The sequence below is a fragment of the Bombus affinis genome, chromosome 10 (genome assembly GCF_024516045.1).
Source record: "Bombus affinis isolate iyBomAffi1 chromosome 10, iyBomAffi1.2, whole genome shotgun sequence".
Taxonomy (NCBI): domain Eukaryota; kingdom Metazoa; phylum Arthropoda; class Insecta; order Hymenoptera; family Apidae; genus Bombus; species Bombus affinis.
The window spans coordinates 11,971,043-11,989,714 of NC_066353.1; the positions used below are offsets into that span (position 1 = coordinate 11,971,043).

At 33.1% G+C, this 18,672-nt stretch overlaps 1 protein-coding gene and 3 long non-coding RNA genes across 7 annotated transcripts; 3 read left to right on the plus strand and 1 right to left on the minus strand.

The window, feature by feature from the left end:
• Positions 1-202: 202 nt before the first annotated feature.
• LOC126920951 (protein tramtrack, beta isoform-like) lies at positions 203-13,019 on the minus strand. Of its 4 annotated transcripts, XM_050731986.1 has the most exons (7): positions 12,772-13,019; positions 10,727-10,919; positions 10,145-10,397; positions 9,896-10,012; positions 2,712-2,974; positions 2,294-2,644; positions 203-2,213 (listed from the first exon to the last, which is right to left on the minus strand). In XM_050731986.1, the coding sequence occupies exons 2-7, from the start codon at positions 10,850-10,852 to the stop codon at positions 1,605-1,607; spliced, it is 1,719 nt and encodes a 572-aa protein (XP_050587943.1). In that variant the 5' UTR covers positions 10,853-10,919; positions 12,772-13,019; the 3' UTR covers positions 203-1,604. The 4 variants fall into 4 exon arrangements, with proteins under 4 accessions (XP_050587943.1, XP_050587944.1, XP_050587945.1 ...); XM_050731987.1 differs by lacking the exons at positions 9,896-10,012; positions 10,145-10,397; positions 10,727-10,919; positions 12,772-13,019 and adding exons at positions 3,699-4,273; positions 7,290-7,455; positions 7,536-7,735; XM_050731988.1 differs by lacking the exons at positions 9,896-10,012; positions 10,145-10,397; positions 10,727-10,919; positions 12,772-13,019 and adding exons at positions 3,699-4,273; positions 6,786-7,235; positions 7,266-7,735.
• On the plus strand, positions 4,272-5,416 carry LOC126920975 (uncharacterized). The gene is made up of 2 exons (XR_007712156.1): positions 4,272-4,563; positions 4,662-5,416. It is a non-coding gene; the product is annotated as an uncharacterized LOC126920975 (long non-coding RNA).
• LOC126920970 (uncharacterized) lies at positions 7,906-8,578 on the plus strand. Its single transcript, XR_007712151.1, has 2 exons — positions 7,906-8,051; positions 8,335-8,578. It is a non-coding gene; the product is annotated as an uncharacterized LOC126920970 (long non-coding RNA).
• Positions 13,020-13,170: 151 nt separating the features above from the next.
• Positions 13,171-14,881, plus strand: LOC126920972 (uncharacterized). Its single transcript, XR_007712153.1, has 2 exons — positions 13,171-13,310; positions 13,672-14,881. It is a non-coding gene; the product is annotated as an uncharacterized LOC126920972 (long non-coding RNA).
• Positions 14,882-18,672: the final 3,791 nt, after the last annotated feature.

Here is an 18,672-nt window from a genome sequence, read left to right on the forward strand (position 1 = left end):
TTACAGTTCCATTAATATTTAGTTACGATACATAATAATTTTTCGAATTTTCCCAAATAATCGATAACATATTTTTCTTTTTTCAATTTTATTTATAATTCTTTATTTTAAAGAAAGGTAATTTGCCATAGAAAAATAGTAAAACTAGTAAATTTTTTAGAATAAACGTATATAACGTTTTAACGCATATTATTTCGCTGTGTACTATTATAGCAGTTTATTTATAACACATAATTTCACATGTTATACAATGTACATATACTTTTCAATCATACATGAATTTTTACAACAAACGTAATTTTGCCGCTAGCTTCGATTTAATATATACCATATACGTAGAATGTTATTTTTACATAACGCTTACATACTCGTATAATGCTAAAAAGATAATTTTTTTTTCGAAGTAAAATTTACGCAATGATCTTTAGGAACCTACGATAAAAGGTAGAAATGTAATAAAAAGTATGATATATCGAGTTATCACTTTATTAATTTTGCAATTTTATTTAATAATAATGAATTTTTACGATTAATGCATGAATGTATTTGATTTTCATTAATGTATTAGTAAATTCAGACATCTTATTCCATATAATGCCTACGTACAGATTTAAAAGTATATTATTAAAATAAACAAATTTCATACAACACAAATAACAAAAAATATTAATCCGCTGTACTGTTTATCATTATATTATACTGCAAACGACCATGAAAGTTAACAGGTACAACTTTCTTCTTAAGAAGCTATATCTTTTTTATGCTGTTAGCATATTTGTGATTAAAGTAGGAATAGGTAATCTCCGAATTTTCATTAATGATTCAAATTGATTTTCATCAGATTCAAATGTCATTCGAATTTAAAATAATCGATCAATTTCTACTTGACTAATGAAATCGATCTACGATTTAAAAAAGTATAATATAAAAGTTTTTGTTCAACAAATAAATTAAAATTGTTTGACAACGTAGAAGTCATATATCGTATTCGAATTTCTAAGAACTATGCAAGAAAAGTAGTTATAGGTACTCTTGTAAATATGTGTAATTAATTAATAATGTTCACTTAAATATCTCTCTCACACTTTCTGGCATAGTTGTTTGTATAGAAATATCAGTTTCGAACAGTGAACTTGAAGAAAATACTCGAAAGGTATACGTAGCCGCTACGATTCATACAGTAAGTGATAAAAATAGTTTTACTTTTTATCGTTTACGTTCTATTTACAATGTCGATGAAATATTTGTCATATTACTCTGAGAACAAACGGTAAAATCTCAATATATGTATAACTTCATGTTGCGTTGCGTCTGATTAAACACAAATAAAGTTAAAATTGCATATATTGCATAATGATTTAATGCTAATAATAGATTTCATAAAACACTATCACAAAAATAATATATAGATATATGTATATATACATTATTCTCTCTTGTATTAATTTCGAAGAAAAGAGGAAACCATTGAAATCAATACTTGATTAACAAAATAAAAGTCTCGTGGCAATACTGGATAATTCCAAGAATTTGTTAAAAATCCGAAACGACAATCTTACTCCATTTCCGTCAAACAAACCAAATACTGAATTCAGAACATCTCACTAAACCGGCTTCTTTTCTTTTGAACATTCAACTCCGTCTCCTTCACCGACCTCCAGTTCAACAGAATTATAATCCTCCCTAGATTCTTCTTCTTTGCAATCTTTGTTTGAGGCTGTATCCGTTTCTTCGACTATGTCTTGTTCTTGTTCTAAAAAGTCCGTAGGTACAAATTCCATTTGATCCTCGCTATCGTTTATATCGGGTGGGTCGGATATCTCGCAGAAATGAATTTCTCTTTCGCCATCGGTAGCCTCGTTGCCACCTGGATCATCTTCCTCGTGTAAATTCATGAGTTTGTCAAAATTCGACGGAGTTGAACTGTCCTCGTTATTTTCGGGGAACATCTCCGTAGGACTGAGAGGGATATCTAGGGGTTCCAACTTAACCGTAGTAATCTGTGACGGTGTAACAGGTCGTTGTAAGCGTATCTTTGTAAAAGGTTTTGGCTCGATCGGTTCCGAGTGTTGTCGTTTTTGCGCGCGTTTAGGACTAGAAGGCGTAGAAACTCCAGAAGTGGAAGGTTTCTCTTTGGTCTCTGAAGCGCCTCGAGGAACTTGCTGAGATACTACTGGTTTCGATTGCGGAATAAGTAAAGGCGGCTTTGGATTCTGTCAAAAAAAATATGCTTTGTAAAAACTTGTATCAACAGAATCTTAGATCCATTAAACAATAAAAAAACATCGTTCACCCGTGAAGAAGGATTTGGACCGGCTAATCCTTTTACTTGTAAAGCCTCAGCTGCGTTCAACAATTGTGGCAGTTTATCGTGGGCGACATTTACTTCTCCGCGGTACATGAATTTGACTAGTGCTTCTACTTCCCAAAATTTAAGATCCTTCATTAAAATGATCGGATGCTGACATGGATTTTCGCGTAATAGATCCGCGAGATAATCACTGCATGCTGACAGTATCATTTTATGACATTTCAACGAGCGGCCTTCGCAGGCCAGAGTGACATCGACGAACTGTTCAGAATCCAATAAAGATGGGAAACTGTTCTGCATGTTGCTGTGATAACTGTTCCATCTTAAACAAACCTGAAAAACAAAGATATTAAATATTTAAGTTATTGCTATAGAAACTGATACGTAATAATGTCACTACCTCTGTAGGCTGTTGATGTACGACATTATGAGGCACTCCCTGATTTATCTGTCGGGGTGGCATTTTAATGGTCGTAGGTGCAACCTGCTTTACTTTTAAGGGTATTGTTTTTAACACAAGAGTCTTTGGTTGTCGTTGCTGCTGTTGCTGTTGTTGCTGTGATATAGGTGCTGGTGCAATATTTCTAATATGAGATCTTACCAAGGACTGCGCTGCTATTCTTATAGTCTTGCCAGTTGAATTGGTCTGAGGTGATTGTAGTACTGTGAAAAACAACTATTATTACTTTCAGTTCATGAATATAACTAATACAACATATGAAGATACAAATAATTCATGTCCACTCATGTTCATTAAAATGATTCTCCAGAAAATGTCAACAAGATACATTAAAAATGGATATATTCCCCAGATTGTTCACTACTCAAGTAATAAAAAGTCCTCTGATTACAGAGATCCCAATATTATTCATATAATAAATATAAACCATATTTCGAAGATTATCTTGCATAAACTCATACACATAATAGCAATAACCATTAATAGCTTCGATACAATTATCAAATTACATACTATCACTCTCTTAGTATAGGAGTACTAGCACATGATCAAATCATTCAGAAACCACTCTGATCAACTTCATATATGGAAAAGTAGAGAAAAATGAGTATTACAAGCATTATTTCCCTGAATTCATCTTGGAATTTTGGATTGTTTACATCATCTTACTGCAATATAACTGGCTCAGTCAACAATGCACTACTGATTCTGAATACTTGTACTGTTAGATGCTTATAACTTGTTCCTTATTGTGAGTGAATTACTGGTCATACTGATGAATTACTGAGATGAATAGAGTTGGAATTAATAGTGGGACCAAATTATGGTATTAAGTATATAAGTATTATATGCATTCTCATAAATGTATAAACATCCACAATATAATTATCAGTTCGGCTTCTGAAAGGTTCGACCGACAACTATTACCGTGATAGCGAGTGCCAATGAGTCTGCCACCGTGATGTACCCTGAGATGTCGATGAAGGTTCGTTGTACCACACTGTCGTGGATTTGCCCCGCCTCTAACCACCACTGCCCCACAGATTCGACACAGTGCACGTAGAGGATCGTTAGCACACAGATCAAAATGTGCCCAAACCGCGCTTGGGTTCGTCATAGAACGTAGACTACGTGCATGAGATCGAACACGATGTGCTGCACCTGCGCTCCTATTGTTGGATGACGAGGGCGATAGAGACGGCATCTCGACTGCCTCCAGGTAGGAATCCTCCTCGTCCTCGGGTTCCTGCTTCATGGTGACGTCCTCGAGCCGGATGCCCTCCACGATATCCGCGTTGGAAGACGTGATGACTTTCGCGTGGCAATTTCGGTCACGTTGACGCTCCTGCAGGAGACGGCGGGTAGTCAGCTTCACGGTGTCCTTGCAGGCCACCAGTACAAGCCGACCCACCGTCGTAGCCGTCGTGCTCGTATTTGACTCGCTGTTTTGTCGATCGCCAATTCCACGCTGATCGTATTTTCGTTCCAATGGTGTGTTTTCTCTGTGGGACGAAAACGCGATACAGTACTGCCGCGTTAACCCACTAAGAGCCAACGTTGCGTTAATGCAACATTTATACAATTTTTATTTCAATCAATTTATATTATTAAATTTTAGTTTTTAACATTGTGGATATAAAGAAAGAATTTCAAGGGTTTGCTTGGTAATTTTTTTAGTGCTATTTTGTCCACATGTATTCTACGAGTTTATGAAATTTAAAGAAACTGAGATATTTGTAACATTATGAGTTATGATAGATCATGGTTGGATACTTAAACAGGTATGAAAAAGGTATGCGGCTATGAAAAAAGAATTCTGTGAAATCCATGGTACTACAATACCAGGAAGGAAACTTGTTTTATTAACGAATTTTGAATCTCTCTTCTTAGTTTGGATAATGAAAAAATGCTAGGTAAAACATTTTTTGACTAAAGAGGACAAGGTAATGCTCCACTAACTGACCACGGATCGGGACCTTATTTCTAGGAGATATGTTTCTTCTCCATTAAATGTGAGTAAAATAGAATACCTGACACATTCGTTTATTTTACATAAGTACGTAACATTAGAAGCTCAATGAAATTATAATAGTTTCGCGAAGTGATGGAGATAGCGACGGTCAGTTCATGTAGCAAAATGGTGATTACTTAATGCAGAACTACTAACATGGATATATATGTAAAATGAATAAATGTGTCAGATACTCATCTTTCACTCTCACTTAACCTATTAAGGACCAAGCTATGAAATATAGCGTAAAAAAATAAATAATATACAACACTAAAAAATGCACAAATTTGAAAATCTGGAGGTCTGAACATTTGAAGATTTAAAAATCTGAGAAGTTGAAAAGTTGTTGAAAATAAGAACTTTAAAATAATATGTCGTATTAACGCAATATTGACTCTTAATAGGTTAATGGAGAATATATTTGAGATTTCCTAGATCTACCTCTCTGAATAATTGGCCAAATAAGGTTCCTATCTCTGGCGAGTTAGAGAAGTATAGCTGTACTCTACGTTCTACACAAGACGTAAGACAACATAAAGAAACGACATTTTCCCGCGTTAATTCACAAATCGATTACTCGTAACAACATCTTGGCATTGGTATCCTAATCATACTTTTTCTTTTACTTTATAAACGAGCGATAAGTTGAAAAATAAAAAAGGAAAGATGTATGGCATTATATTGTAGATTAATTTAAATTAAATTATGAATATGCAATTCGGTAGATCCGAAATGATGAATCAAGCCTTAGAGTTAATAACTACTATGCTCCTGTTACTACACATCTGTTATATTACACTCGTAAATACAATTCATATGAGAACAAAAAGAAAGATATTCAGTCCACTTCTTTACTGAAAAAGTAAAAGTTTGCACATTCATGATTTTGACATAAAGAAAATGATGTGATGGCGAGTAGTGAGTATATCTCGGTTGTAAGTGAATCTATGATGATGTTCGTTGATTTACCACGTTTGGTTAGTCGAGAATTATCATATCATGTAACCTATTTCAAACATTGAGTAGGATGAGAAATTAGATCGTAGGATCGTTATCCAATAAACAGATGATGTTGAATTCTTATTTCTGACTGTGTAGAATAATTTTGTAAGAGAATAAGAATAAATAGATGAAAAAAATATTTTCCTTTATTAAACTCTATCCAAAATAATGTATTTTTTATATCATGTTAAAAGACCTTATAAATAATAAAATACTTCTGCTCTACCAATATAAATACCATAATTAAATTTGAAAGTATTAACAAGTATAAGTAAATATATTTCACAATCCTAAATACTAATATTAAATACAATAACAATAATAAATTTAACACACAAGGTGTTAAATTTATAAAAGGAATAAATATTGAAATACTATAATATATGATATAAATTTTTCGGTATAGTGAGATACTGTAAAAAAGCGCTAACGATAATCATACTGAGTAGATAAAGTATACATGTATATAGTGCGTTCACGCACTATCTTTCTCGTTTCTGAATGCCTCTCTATTACTCCCACTCCTTTTAGCACACCGTATCATCACTCAGTAGACGACACACGGATAATACGTATTAACGATTTATCCGATGAGAACGTGCGATAGTATACCACACGTATATTACGCAGGCCAAATCGATATTGCATTGCAACGTGTTAGTTGACACAAACTATCAAAAAAAAAGTAAGAAAAAAGAAAGAAGAGAGAAAAAGTTTCATTCCCATAAATTTACACGTACGTATGATCGAAAACAATCTAAAAACATCTACGGAAGTTCTACTCCATCTGCGAAGTTCCTTTCTTTCTTCTCTTCTCTCTCTTTCCTACTTCAATATCTTCCCCTCCTTCTCCCCACTATCAAACCACGTTTCCCGTCTCATACGCTACGTTCGCTCGATCCTTCTCTCTTCTTTATTTTCTCTCTCTCTCTCTCTCTTTCTCTCCCTCTCTCGCTCCTTCTACCTTTTTCGCATTATCTTACTCGCTCTTTTGTTCTTACTCAATTCTCCCTCTCCTTCTTGCCTCCCCGAAGAACTCTCGTGAGCGACTGACTATAAAATGGCAACCGTTGGGACCAAGCACGATATCGAGTAGCACACGCCGCTGCTACGTCGTTACGTTTACTCTACCTCTCTGTGCTTTTTTTTCCTTTCTTTCTCTCTCTCTCTTTCTCTGTTTTCGTTCCTCTTTTTTTCTCTGTTGTTCGTTACGGTGTCACTTAGACTGAATCCAGTTCGTTGGTCGATTCGCGGCTACGAACCGGTTCGATTTTCGGTATTGTGCGCCGCGTCAGAGAACCGTTGTACCGACAACGACCACGCGACAATTTATCGACCCTCGTACGATATTCCCAGGAGTGATATTCTAAACTACACAAATGAATTGCTCGATTTCTCGTCCAAAATTCTCTTCTCTCACTCCCTCTCTCTCTCTCTCTCTCTCTCTCTCTCTCTCTCTCTCTCTCTCTCTCTCTCGATACTTCTCTGCTCGATCAGATTCTTACCAAAGATCAACACTGGTTTCCTATCGCGTTATTCTCGGCGTGTCTAATCTCGCTGGCCCGTGTAAACGTCTGACGATTAAACCGGTATTGGGATACGATCGTCCGTGAACGACGACACAAGGAAATAATCGCCCAAAAATCTGCTTCTCTCTTTCTCGTTCCTTCTCTTTCGTGGTATACGTCGAAGCGTACAAATATATATGTATATATATATATATATATATATGTATATATATATATATCTACTCGTTGCGAATAGGAAAAATTGTCGAATGTTAGAGAGTTGTGGCTCGTGTAGGGACGCGTTTGTATTTCTACTCGATCGACCAAAAATCGCTACTAAAATCCGTGCGAGTTTTTTTCACGACGCGTCTGGACGAGTAAGGCTCGCTACGAGAGCGGAACGATTTTCCCCGAAGCCGAACCCGGGAGTGACTAAAATCGAAATCGGTGGACGAACAGGGGCGCGTCAGGGCGCGCATGTGCGACGGCGCCGCCGGTCGTCGACGCATATTATCCGTACCGTGTTTCGTGTTGCTATCGTGTGCGCGTTCCCGGGTCTCTCTTCGCTAAGGAATTACTAACCGACCTGATCACGTTCGACTCACTCGAGCCTCGTCCGAGCGAATTCTCATCGATCGGGAGCCGCTTACCACAGCTCCCTTTTTCTCGCGCGCATCTTCAAGATGCCCGCCATCTTGGACACACTGTACACGCAAATTGAAATGCGTCTCTTGCCCATTGGGTCGCATTCTTTACGCGGTAATTAACCCTCCGAGTACGGACTTTGAAATAGAGCTAGAGAGATATTGATAATCACAATCTTCGATAATTATCGATTATTTTCGATAGTTTAAATTTCACGAATTTTTCTAACCAATGAAATCTATGGTAGAATTGGTAGTTAAGAATTGCAATCTGTCATCTGATAGTTAGATTTTGATTGACTTCTATTTTGGATATTTATGAATGAATATGTGCTTATAAATATAAAACAAAAATATCAAAATTATCGATAATGACAAAACAACATCGATTGTTTTAGATAGCGAGGGTTATCGATAACAATCGATATGTCGTCGGTATTTCGCCATCTTCACCATGAGATCTACCACTCGAGCGAAAAATGGGAAATTATAAATAAATGATACTGTAAGAAAAGCAGATAAATATTCCTTTGTGTTTTGCTCTTATTTAGTTTTACTGCATCTGTTGTATAAAACTGTTACATTATGTATAAAGCGAATATTGCAAATATAAACGAAAATAAAGATAAATGCAAATAGAAATTTTTCTCCTCTTATTTGTTAACTCCGTCATTTTACGACTAACATAAATAGTTTCTGAAACTTCATGCGTTATTACTTTAGATTCGGCAGATCTCCAATGATCTGGCTATAGAAATGCAAGGATTGAGAGCATATTCACACTGATGGTTTTCAAGCGATTACCTTACCGCTACTGTGTTTCATTTTAAATTGCGAGCGGTTTTATTTGTCTGATTTTATTTATTGTATTAAAAAATGGCGAGAAGATTTTATTACAATTTTAATACTATTTTAGAATATATTTTCTCATTATAAAAAAAACTACGCTTTGCCTTAATTATTTGCACAATGATAAAATGTTTATTAAAAACAAAACAAATTACTCTATAAATTAGTGTAATATGATATTTATCACACAATATATTCTCCTATAGTATTTATTAGTAACTTCATAGTTAAACAAAAATAAAGTTAACGATTCAAACGATTGCAGAAATAATGAAATAATTATAATTTTTACGTACATTTCGAATATTATGTTATATAAAAGACCGTCTATATGTGTGAGTAAGTGTACGTAAGTATATATAAAATAACTGTTGGCTATCAATCGCGCGATAATACTCCCGCCTGATTTTAGACGAACGATCGCTAACAATAATTTGTTTTTGAATATGTGGGATAGTGCGGATTTATATAGAGCGATTACGCTAGGCATTAACATTAACCCAACAGAATAAATTCATATATTTTCCACGTAATTGTTAGTCCTGATTGATTGAAAGATTCAATTCATCATATTTGTAATGCTAGTCTAAAATTATAGATCTAAAATTATATATTGTATAAATTCCCAAACACTGAAATTTATGTATTCTTAGTCGTTTTAATTAAAATTAATATTTATACGATTATTTATATGCTAGATAATTGAACACGACTACATATATTCAGTATTCTTTTTATAGTAGAATCATTCGTACATCTCATTGTAAATGTAATAAGAGTTGCAGTGTTTAATTCGTTATAACTTTCCAATTCATTCGTAGTAATCTTAAATCGATAGCTAGAAATATGAATCTCTTTTTCTTTGATTGTATCTAATCTCTCTACTGATTTTTCTATTCCCTATTAATCTTCTGGAGAATCATTTAATGACTTTCATTAGTGTCTTAATTTAAAACACAATAATTTATTAAATCACATATCAAAAAGAATAATCCATTCTACACAATACTATATAACATATAACAAACCATTTCCAATATTGGATTTCCAAGATTGGATTCTGATTATTAATAAATTATTAACAATTATAAAAGTCTTCAAAACACTTACTTTTCCTGGCTGTAGCTCGCGTCTTCGGTCTCCTACCTTTCTGTTCTGGTACATTATTCTCCTTATGAAGCACTCGTTGTGGTACGTTCATAGAGTTGACAGTATTTCTTTCTACGTCTACGAAACACACAAAGTTTAAACGTGATATTATGTATTATGGAAATATCCCCTCAGATGTATTTTTGAAAATTCAGGCAGGAATCGATAAACGAGCTAAATCATAATCAATGGAAAAGTTGGTGAACCTACTTGTTAACACGCTAGGTTTGCCAAGAGCCAAGTACCGTTTCCTGGCAACCTGAACGGCCGCGAAGTCTGGCTTATGATTGTGCTCCATACGCACCCTTGGCTTCGTCCAACTCGTGGTAGTGATAAGACTGCCTCTACAATGCATAGTTCTGCGAACACATCTCCATCGGATATTGTACGGTTGCTTCTTGTGCAATGTATACATATAACCGTGGTGAATTAATTTTGGCCCGCCTTTATTCGATAGTACAACCTGCAGAGTTCGGAATCTTTAATTAGACGTTTCATGTTCTATAGTCATATGAAAGTACTATTAAATATAAAATTAAATATACTTAGATCTATTTAATTAATATATACGATAAATACAGTCGTGTTCAAATACCTTTTGCAGTCATTGTATATATTATTATATGTATATTACTACGAAACAGTTATGTTAATATCCAGTTATATAAATATCTGATTTTTTGATTCGCATAATAGTGAAATAATAATTTTATTTTATACAAACGATTCTAATTATTTAAAAAAACTTGATAATTAAATATTAAGTGATTCCTAAATTCTTTTATTTTATACTTCGGCTACGTTCGGATCATCATCGCTAGAATTCCCGGCAAGAACGGACGATGTGGAAGCTTCTTCCTTGATCTGCGTTTTGTTTACGTTGGACGCACTTTTCACGCGTTGTGGCATCCTGCTCATTCTTTTTTTATTTTCCCCGGTGCTAAGTACTGTAAACTCTCAACGGCCTATTTTTCGTGATACTGACCTGAAAAGATAATTAGCATTACTAAAAAGAAATATTATTAGAAATATTTCTATATATGTATAAGCAATCTAATTTCAATAAAGTGTTGTATTTTAAACTGTATTTTGAGTGCACATACTATTTTTCTTTTCAATATCAAACTTACGCCTCATTAGTAATATTTATATATTATAAAAAGACAATTATTAATATATCAAAAATTTCTATTGAATGATAAACAAAACTTATTAAATTATCAAATTAATTTACTACTAATTCACATTTTATTTGAATAAAAGGTTTATTAAAAATCCTGTTTATGACATATATACGTATATTAAAAGAATTGCTAACATTCATTTCATTTTATTCGCATAAAGCATTAAATTTATCAAAAATTATGTTCTATCGTGTACAGAATAAAGATATCGACGCGTGCCAAGCTTCACTCCCAAATTCAGACGCGATTTTTTGATCTGAGGCTTGCACGGCCGTCGATCTCGAGCGATATACCGGCAAAACGATTTGCGCAATTGCATCTGTTAGCTCGGCTTCTATTACTGTGAAATCGCCTAAACGTCTCCATACCTATGCACGCGCCAAAAATAGTACGGAACAGAGAAATGAACAGAGAGTCTATAGAACCTCGGAAATCGTGCGTGCTAGAAATTTCAGTCTGCCTCGTGTTCGTCCGCAGGCTGACCATTCTTTTTTCAACCTCTGCCTTCCTTACTTCGTCTCTTTTACACTTCGCTTTCGATTACATTATTTCATTTGGCCAGATTTAAAATTGCATTCACGGCGAAGTATGCGGAGAAATCGTCCGTCTCGAAATTAATTGGGACAAAAATCAAAATGTTCGTATTGTTTATTATTAAAGAAGTAAGATTATATCGAGTTCCCAGAGATGTGAATTTGTTGTAATAGATTGCAATAATTGTAATAAATAAAAAGTTTGGAAATTGATTGTAAAAAATCAGAATTTTCGTATCGTTCATTTTATTATTGGTTATTGAAAAATTAAAATTATTTGGAATATCTAGATCGGTAATAAATTAAATAAATTATTGAAAGAGCTTATCTTTGTAATAAATGACGAGTTTCATTCGAAAGAAGATAAATGTACACATTGCTTAGATTGCGTTTCTATCTCATATCAGTGCGAATATTTAATTTGTCCATCCTGTCTCTTTTTTATCGAATATGTTTGCACATTTATTGCTTTTTTGCGATTTTCTAATATTATTTTTGTCAACCTTTTTATGTACCTTTTTTTTACTTTACATTATTCCGTATTACTTCATGGAAAGTGTGGAAAAATATAAGATAAAAGTTGGTTCGAAGTACTCATCACTTCATTGTACCAATATCAATATTGACGTTTATACATATCACTGTTCGAAGATTTTATTTAGTTTGTTATGCAAAGTGTGAAAATTTGAGAGACATGTAAATTTATAATAAAAAACACATTAGTAATCAATGTAAAAAAATCCGTGCGTCATTGAACGTATCTCTGCTGCAATTTTTACTTTTCGTTTCCACCATCTTCGAACTAGCACTTCCGGTAAACAAGAAAGTAGGAAAATTCCGTAGAAGTGAAGGTTTAAGTTCCTTTTTCTCATTTTCCAGAAATATAATTCCAAAAGAGTGTAATATATAATAATATAATAAATAAGTTATAAGAAAGGAAATATATTGACAATAGAAACTTAAACAAAATTATAAATTAAAAACAACCGTGGCACAGCCTTTCTCAACATCAACGAACGCACGGTTGAAGAATTAAGATGAAATTTTTATTTACTCAGTCATCGAAAAGAGCATCATTTTCTACATGAATGAGAAGTATCAAAGTAGCAATAATACTCACGTGTTGTCGATGCGTAATTCTATCACAAAATTCGTAGGAACGTTCAAAGTACAGTTATGTATATGTACATTATACATACATAAATTGAGAAAGTAACGAGTATAGTGAAAAAAAGGAACGGTAAGAACTCTATCGTTTATTCTACGAATCTAATCGCGATTCTGGATCTGAATCGAGATGAATCGATATTTAGGTAACGAGCGTGATCACTTTTGCCGGACAGGCTGCCTTATAGCCGTTTTCGCGGAATCTACTGAATGGTCAACAAAAATGGCGAAACGCTAGTGATTGGATTTTGCGCAATAAACGCCACACTCTGGAACAAGGAATATGGCACCGGACAAGCGCAATCAATGAACGGCACTATGGCACCCGTCTGTGGTTTATTCACGCGCCATCGTTTCACACTTTTACCATTTACGCACGGATGGCGCTTTCCACGAGATTGTTACTAAATTATCTCAGTTTTTGTCTGTTTACGATGTTACGTATTGGGCCACGATTAGCGATTAGGATCGAAGAGGAATAAGCGGTAGGCGGTAAGCGACAATCTTTTATCGCTGGTCGCTCAGCTGCTATATATGGCCTATTCCACATATGTAAATCTGTAAGTTTGATTTAATTTCTGTGGCTCTATCGTCACTTGTTTTATCGCCCTGTCGGTTATCGCTCACCGTTTGCCGCTTACCACACTTTTGTATAACCGTCTTTGGTTTATTAACTCGTTTCGATGGGCGTCAATCTATGAAAATATTGACAATAGCCATGCGTTCATGTCTTTGTTAAGACGACTATTCATTCATGTTGATTGTATATATATATATATATATACAGTATAGCGTGTTTCAAGGCGACAAAGAATAACTTTTAATTTTTCGTCTGTTTTCTGACATTCTATAGGCTTATTAAGCGGCATCGATGGACTGAACACCGATCTATGGAAAACACTGACAGTAGCGACGCTCTCGTATCTCTGCTAAAACAACTGTAGATACATGTATATACCAGTATACTCACAGATATTTATATAGTATCTCAAAATATGTGGAGAATATTTGTAGGGTCAATTCTAGATATTGAGATAATGAAAAAAAATTTCATTGCAAAAATTTAGTTTGAGGATTTTCGTTTGAGCATTATCTGCAAGTTGCAAACAATTTTATTTCACTCTAGAAATATACTCGTATGGTAACTTTTCTTGTTATCTTATGCTTCATGTTTCTTACTCTGACAATAAGATGCACGAACTGAAATAAATAGTATAGGATCTGGATAGGATTCTGATTCAATTAGAGCGAGAAACATGAACAGTGAGTAAAATGAGAAAGTTAAAAGTATAATTGTTAAGCCACAAGGAATATTTTTTAAATTACAAGAGGGATGGAAAACATATTTAATTTAAAAATCAAATAATTTGGAAACATAATATTAATTGGCGGTAAATGTGTTGAATTTTGTGAATTTACTGAAAACGTGACTTATTATATTTAAAAATATACAATAAAATCTCAGTAACTAAAAACGAGGATTGTTTCAGCGTTGGAATAATGAAAGACACAACATAGGTTAAAATGCATAATAACTTAATTAAAAAAGAACGCAGCTATACACGCTGAACAATTGGCAGCATTTTGAACAATTATTTGTCTGTATTATTAAAGCGAATCATCAAAATTACTTATTTTGCATAAGGATTTCAAAATTTGTTGGAAAAGAAAATTTCATATAAAATAATTCTATTCTACTTTTTCGACTTATTTTTTCATGTAGAATCATTCACTTCCTATAATTGTATCGTAACTATTAATGTATACAGAATATTCTATATATATACATATATGTGTATATCGTGAATTCATCGTGATTATCGATTCTGTAGTAGCATAAAAATATTTGTTTTTCATGGAAAAGCTGTAATGTAATATGGTCATGAAAATCAATACGCATGGTAAGACATTCTGGATTGGTAAAATTGGGAACATCCGTATCATTGTAGATAAAAGCCTGTAACTATCCGCAATGATCACTTGTATAGCATAGGAATATACATATGTATATCAAGATTCATTGTGTTCTGAATCTATAATAATTTAAAAAAAAAGCCCAAAAAGAAGATACTTTTTATTTATCCTATACATAATAAAATCTCCCAAATATTTAGTTGCATGTGCTCTTAATATGTTATATTACATGTTTAAAAAGTACAACGTATAGTACTGTAAAATATTGAACAAAATTTATGTTGGAAACTGAAGTATGAAATATTATAAAACAAAGCTCTTTTTTTGGTATAATTTTATTTGCTACATTTCAACACTCCAAACGTATTATACCATCTTTCTTTCTTTTTTAAGAATGCTCATTTTTTGTTTTTTCTTCTTAATACTATTTTGCTGCCTGAAATTCGATCCGTCACGTTTTACTACATTCTTGATAGCATTTAAGTACTATACGATCGTATTGTGTTGTTCTTACACCACCTTCCCGTAACAACTCGTCCTTTTCTACTTTGACTCGATCGACTCCAACGCGTATATTTCTATCCCATTCTACTTTTATGTTTATCTCTTTTATCTTATTTAGAATCTTCGTTCGCATATTTCTATCGTATATTTATATTTTCTTTTAATGTGAAGATTTGTTAATTTAAAAAATCAATACAAAAGAAATATCATATGCTAGATTATATAACAACCAATTTTTGTAATAAAAATAAGAGACGAAGAGTGTTTCGTTTTTTTTCATTAATGTTTTCGTGCTTCAATATTTTACATTAATAACGTAAATTTGAAAAATGAAAAATAATAAAAGGCTTCGAAATATAATTTGTAATTCTATAAATGTTATAACTTTATGAATTATTCAATACACCAGCGAGACTGTTTCTTTGAATTATTTTTATTAACCGTTCCAAAGGGCATGTTAAAAGATTCGTTTGTAATGGTTCATTGTTTTTAATGTAATTTATAGAAGTACAATATTAATTAAATCGATTATATTAAATATTGTTTCCTTATATGCACTATGTAACCGAATAACAATATAGACAAGACTAGCAGGCGGTGACCTTCGGTGGCATTACTCCTTCACATAGTTTTTCTTTCTTCCTCGTCTTTTAGTCATTTTTTCAACGCTCTATTCGATCGACTTTTCACAAAGGTTTATTCATTCCTCTTCTCTTCTCTTCTTCGTCATGATACTTTCCTTGTTTTCTCTCTCTTCCTAGCATATGTAGTATGTAATCTTTCATTGTTTCTTGGCAGCATTTTTGAACGATGGATAATAATAAATATCGCAATGAAATAAATATCAAAAGGAAGCCCGTTCGAACTTAAGGACACGAGATGATCAATTTAAAAATGTCATATGCTCTTTTCAGAAGAGAATTGAAGGAGAAGTCGGTCCTTCTGGTCGAAAAAATCATATACGCGTTTTCAAAACTGGCGGTTTTAACATAACCCTCATCCGGCCCTCATTTTTACAATTTAATGTATCTCTCGTGTGTCAAACTGACACAATCGTAAAACATCAATGAAATGAAATAATTATTTTTTCTCCTTGTCGTTTACATACATTCACACTAATTCTTCTTTACAAGTATCGGATTTCATTCGCACGTGTTCTACTTCGCATTGCTTCGATATTAATGTTCTTAGCTTTGTCTCGTGACAAAGAGAACAAAAAGAAGACATAACGCCTTTTCTCTTCTTTATACCCATACGAAATTTTAATATTCAAAGCTATGCATGTCTAATTGCATTCTGCATGGGATGTACAATGAATGCATAATTGTTGTGCAACAATAACAAGGCAATGAACTAGTCGCCAATGGACTTGATCAGAACTATGTGTGTCAGATTGACAGATAGGGCCATTTTTGTAACAAATGTTGTCACACCCTTTTATCGCATGTTTTGCCCTTAATAATACTAAATATATACATATACATATATATTCCACGTTAAAAAAATAAAAATCACAAGGTCAGATCAATTTTCTACAAATAGCGGATTAACATCATCTTTCACGTGAAAAATGTGTCAAATTGACACGAGGTACGGATGAGGATTAATACAATTGTTTTAAAGACACAGGCAACAAGTGTAGTATTAAAAAACTTTATCACGTGTAGATTTGTGTCACATGGGATTTAGTGTTGGAGATAAAAGATTTTTATTCATAATTAACCCTCCATGGACCATTTCATATAATTTATTAACTTACAAATTTCAATTTCACCAAGAAACATTTGTATTTTCTAACAGTTTTATTTTATATCGTTTAAATATTAATTAATAATCAGCTAAAGATGTCACAGAATCGGTGGAGGGTTAACGAACATAATTAAAATCTGCGAAATTATATACGCTTTATGCAAATTCACCGAGGGCATTATTGAAATAAACGTATCAAATATTAATTACCAAGCACACATTTTCAAATTTCTCTATTATGTTGATAGCAATATAAAAACGTAAAGATGCGTATGTATATATGCGTATGTATTTTATCGAAAGAAGAGTGTTGGTATGTGTATTGTATAAAATATAAATACAATAACGCAATAATATACATAATTATATAGTATATATAACATATATAGTTAAGGGCATAGCGGAAAACACGCGAATATTTTTTTGGATCATACGAATGAATAACAAAAATGGACGCATCAAATCATCGTGCATACATATAAAATTCTTTTCACGCTAATCATCGATAACTTCGTATATATATAAATTTGTTGTCTCTTTCCGCCTATATTTGATTCTAATGTAATCACATTGGCCGATCGGCCGCTACTGGAAGTGTTTTCGTATATGTATGCACGTGGAAAAGTTGATCGAAACAGAAAAACGAGTTGCCAATGCCTTCAAAATTTTAGCTTTGATAACGTATTGTGGATGTTATAATACACCTTAATATACCTACCGATATTTCTGTATCTTGGCTCACGTTTGGATGATAAACGTTTTAAACGTAATCATTTCTTCAATCAGGTCGTTACAATCTTTTGCCTACTGATTTTCCTTCTTTTTCTTGAAGAAACGCTTGTGTACTTTGTAACTAATTTATGGTTTTATTTTTTGTTACTATTTTGCTTTTCGAACAACTTTATTTATTTTATATTAATATTAATATTTCGCTGTGGTTGGAGTTTGAGCAGTTCAGAGAATAATTGGTTACTTCAGTTCCAATAATATCAATGGTGAATATTTATTGAAATTATATTTCTTGTTCAAAATCGTTTAAATTTTTAATTAGATGATGGTAAGGTCCTAATAAAAACTTTTGAGCTCCTGTCTTCTCTTGTCTTTAAGTTTCTGTCTTCCTTTTTAGGTTAGACCTCTAATAACAAACGCTTGGTATTCTTGATGGTTAGGGTTTGCGTTAACATCTTGAAGACTTAGATAAATGCGTTGTGTCTGTCTACCGATGGCAGATTTGAAAAACGCTGTATGACGTGATCTTAGTGTGTTGACTTCTACATTGGTATTCTTGATTTACAGGAAAACGTTTCAACGCACTTGATCATGAATAAAAACAATGGGGTAATCTGTAATGTGTTTTGACCATCTCCTATGCAATGATTTAGCAGTGATCGTATTACATTTGTGTCAATTATAACAAGCTGGATGTTTTGGCACTCGTCAATGTCCTTTTACATCTTCAATTTCACCAAAAACGAAGCAAATTATTCGTACAAATGCTCGTTTTACACATTTAGATTTATTAACTTAAAATTTTAACATTCATATATATGGCTATACACCTTATAGGTATATGTTATAGCCTTATAGATATATACTCATTAGGAATATACCTTATATAATAAGTTATAAATAATCTTGATAAAACATCTTGAGATAAGGAAACAAGGAACATTAAAATAAGAAAGGA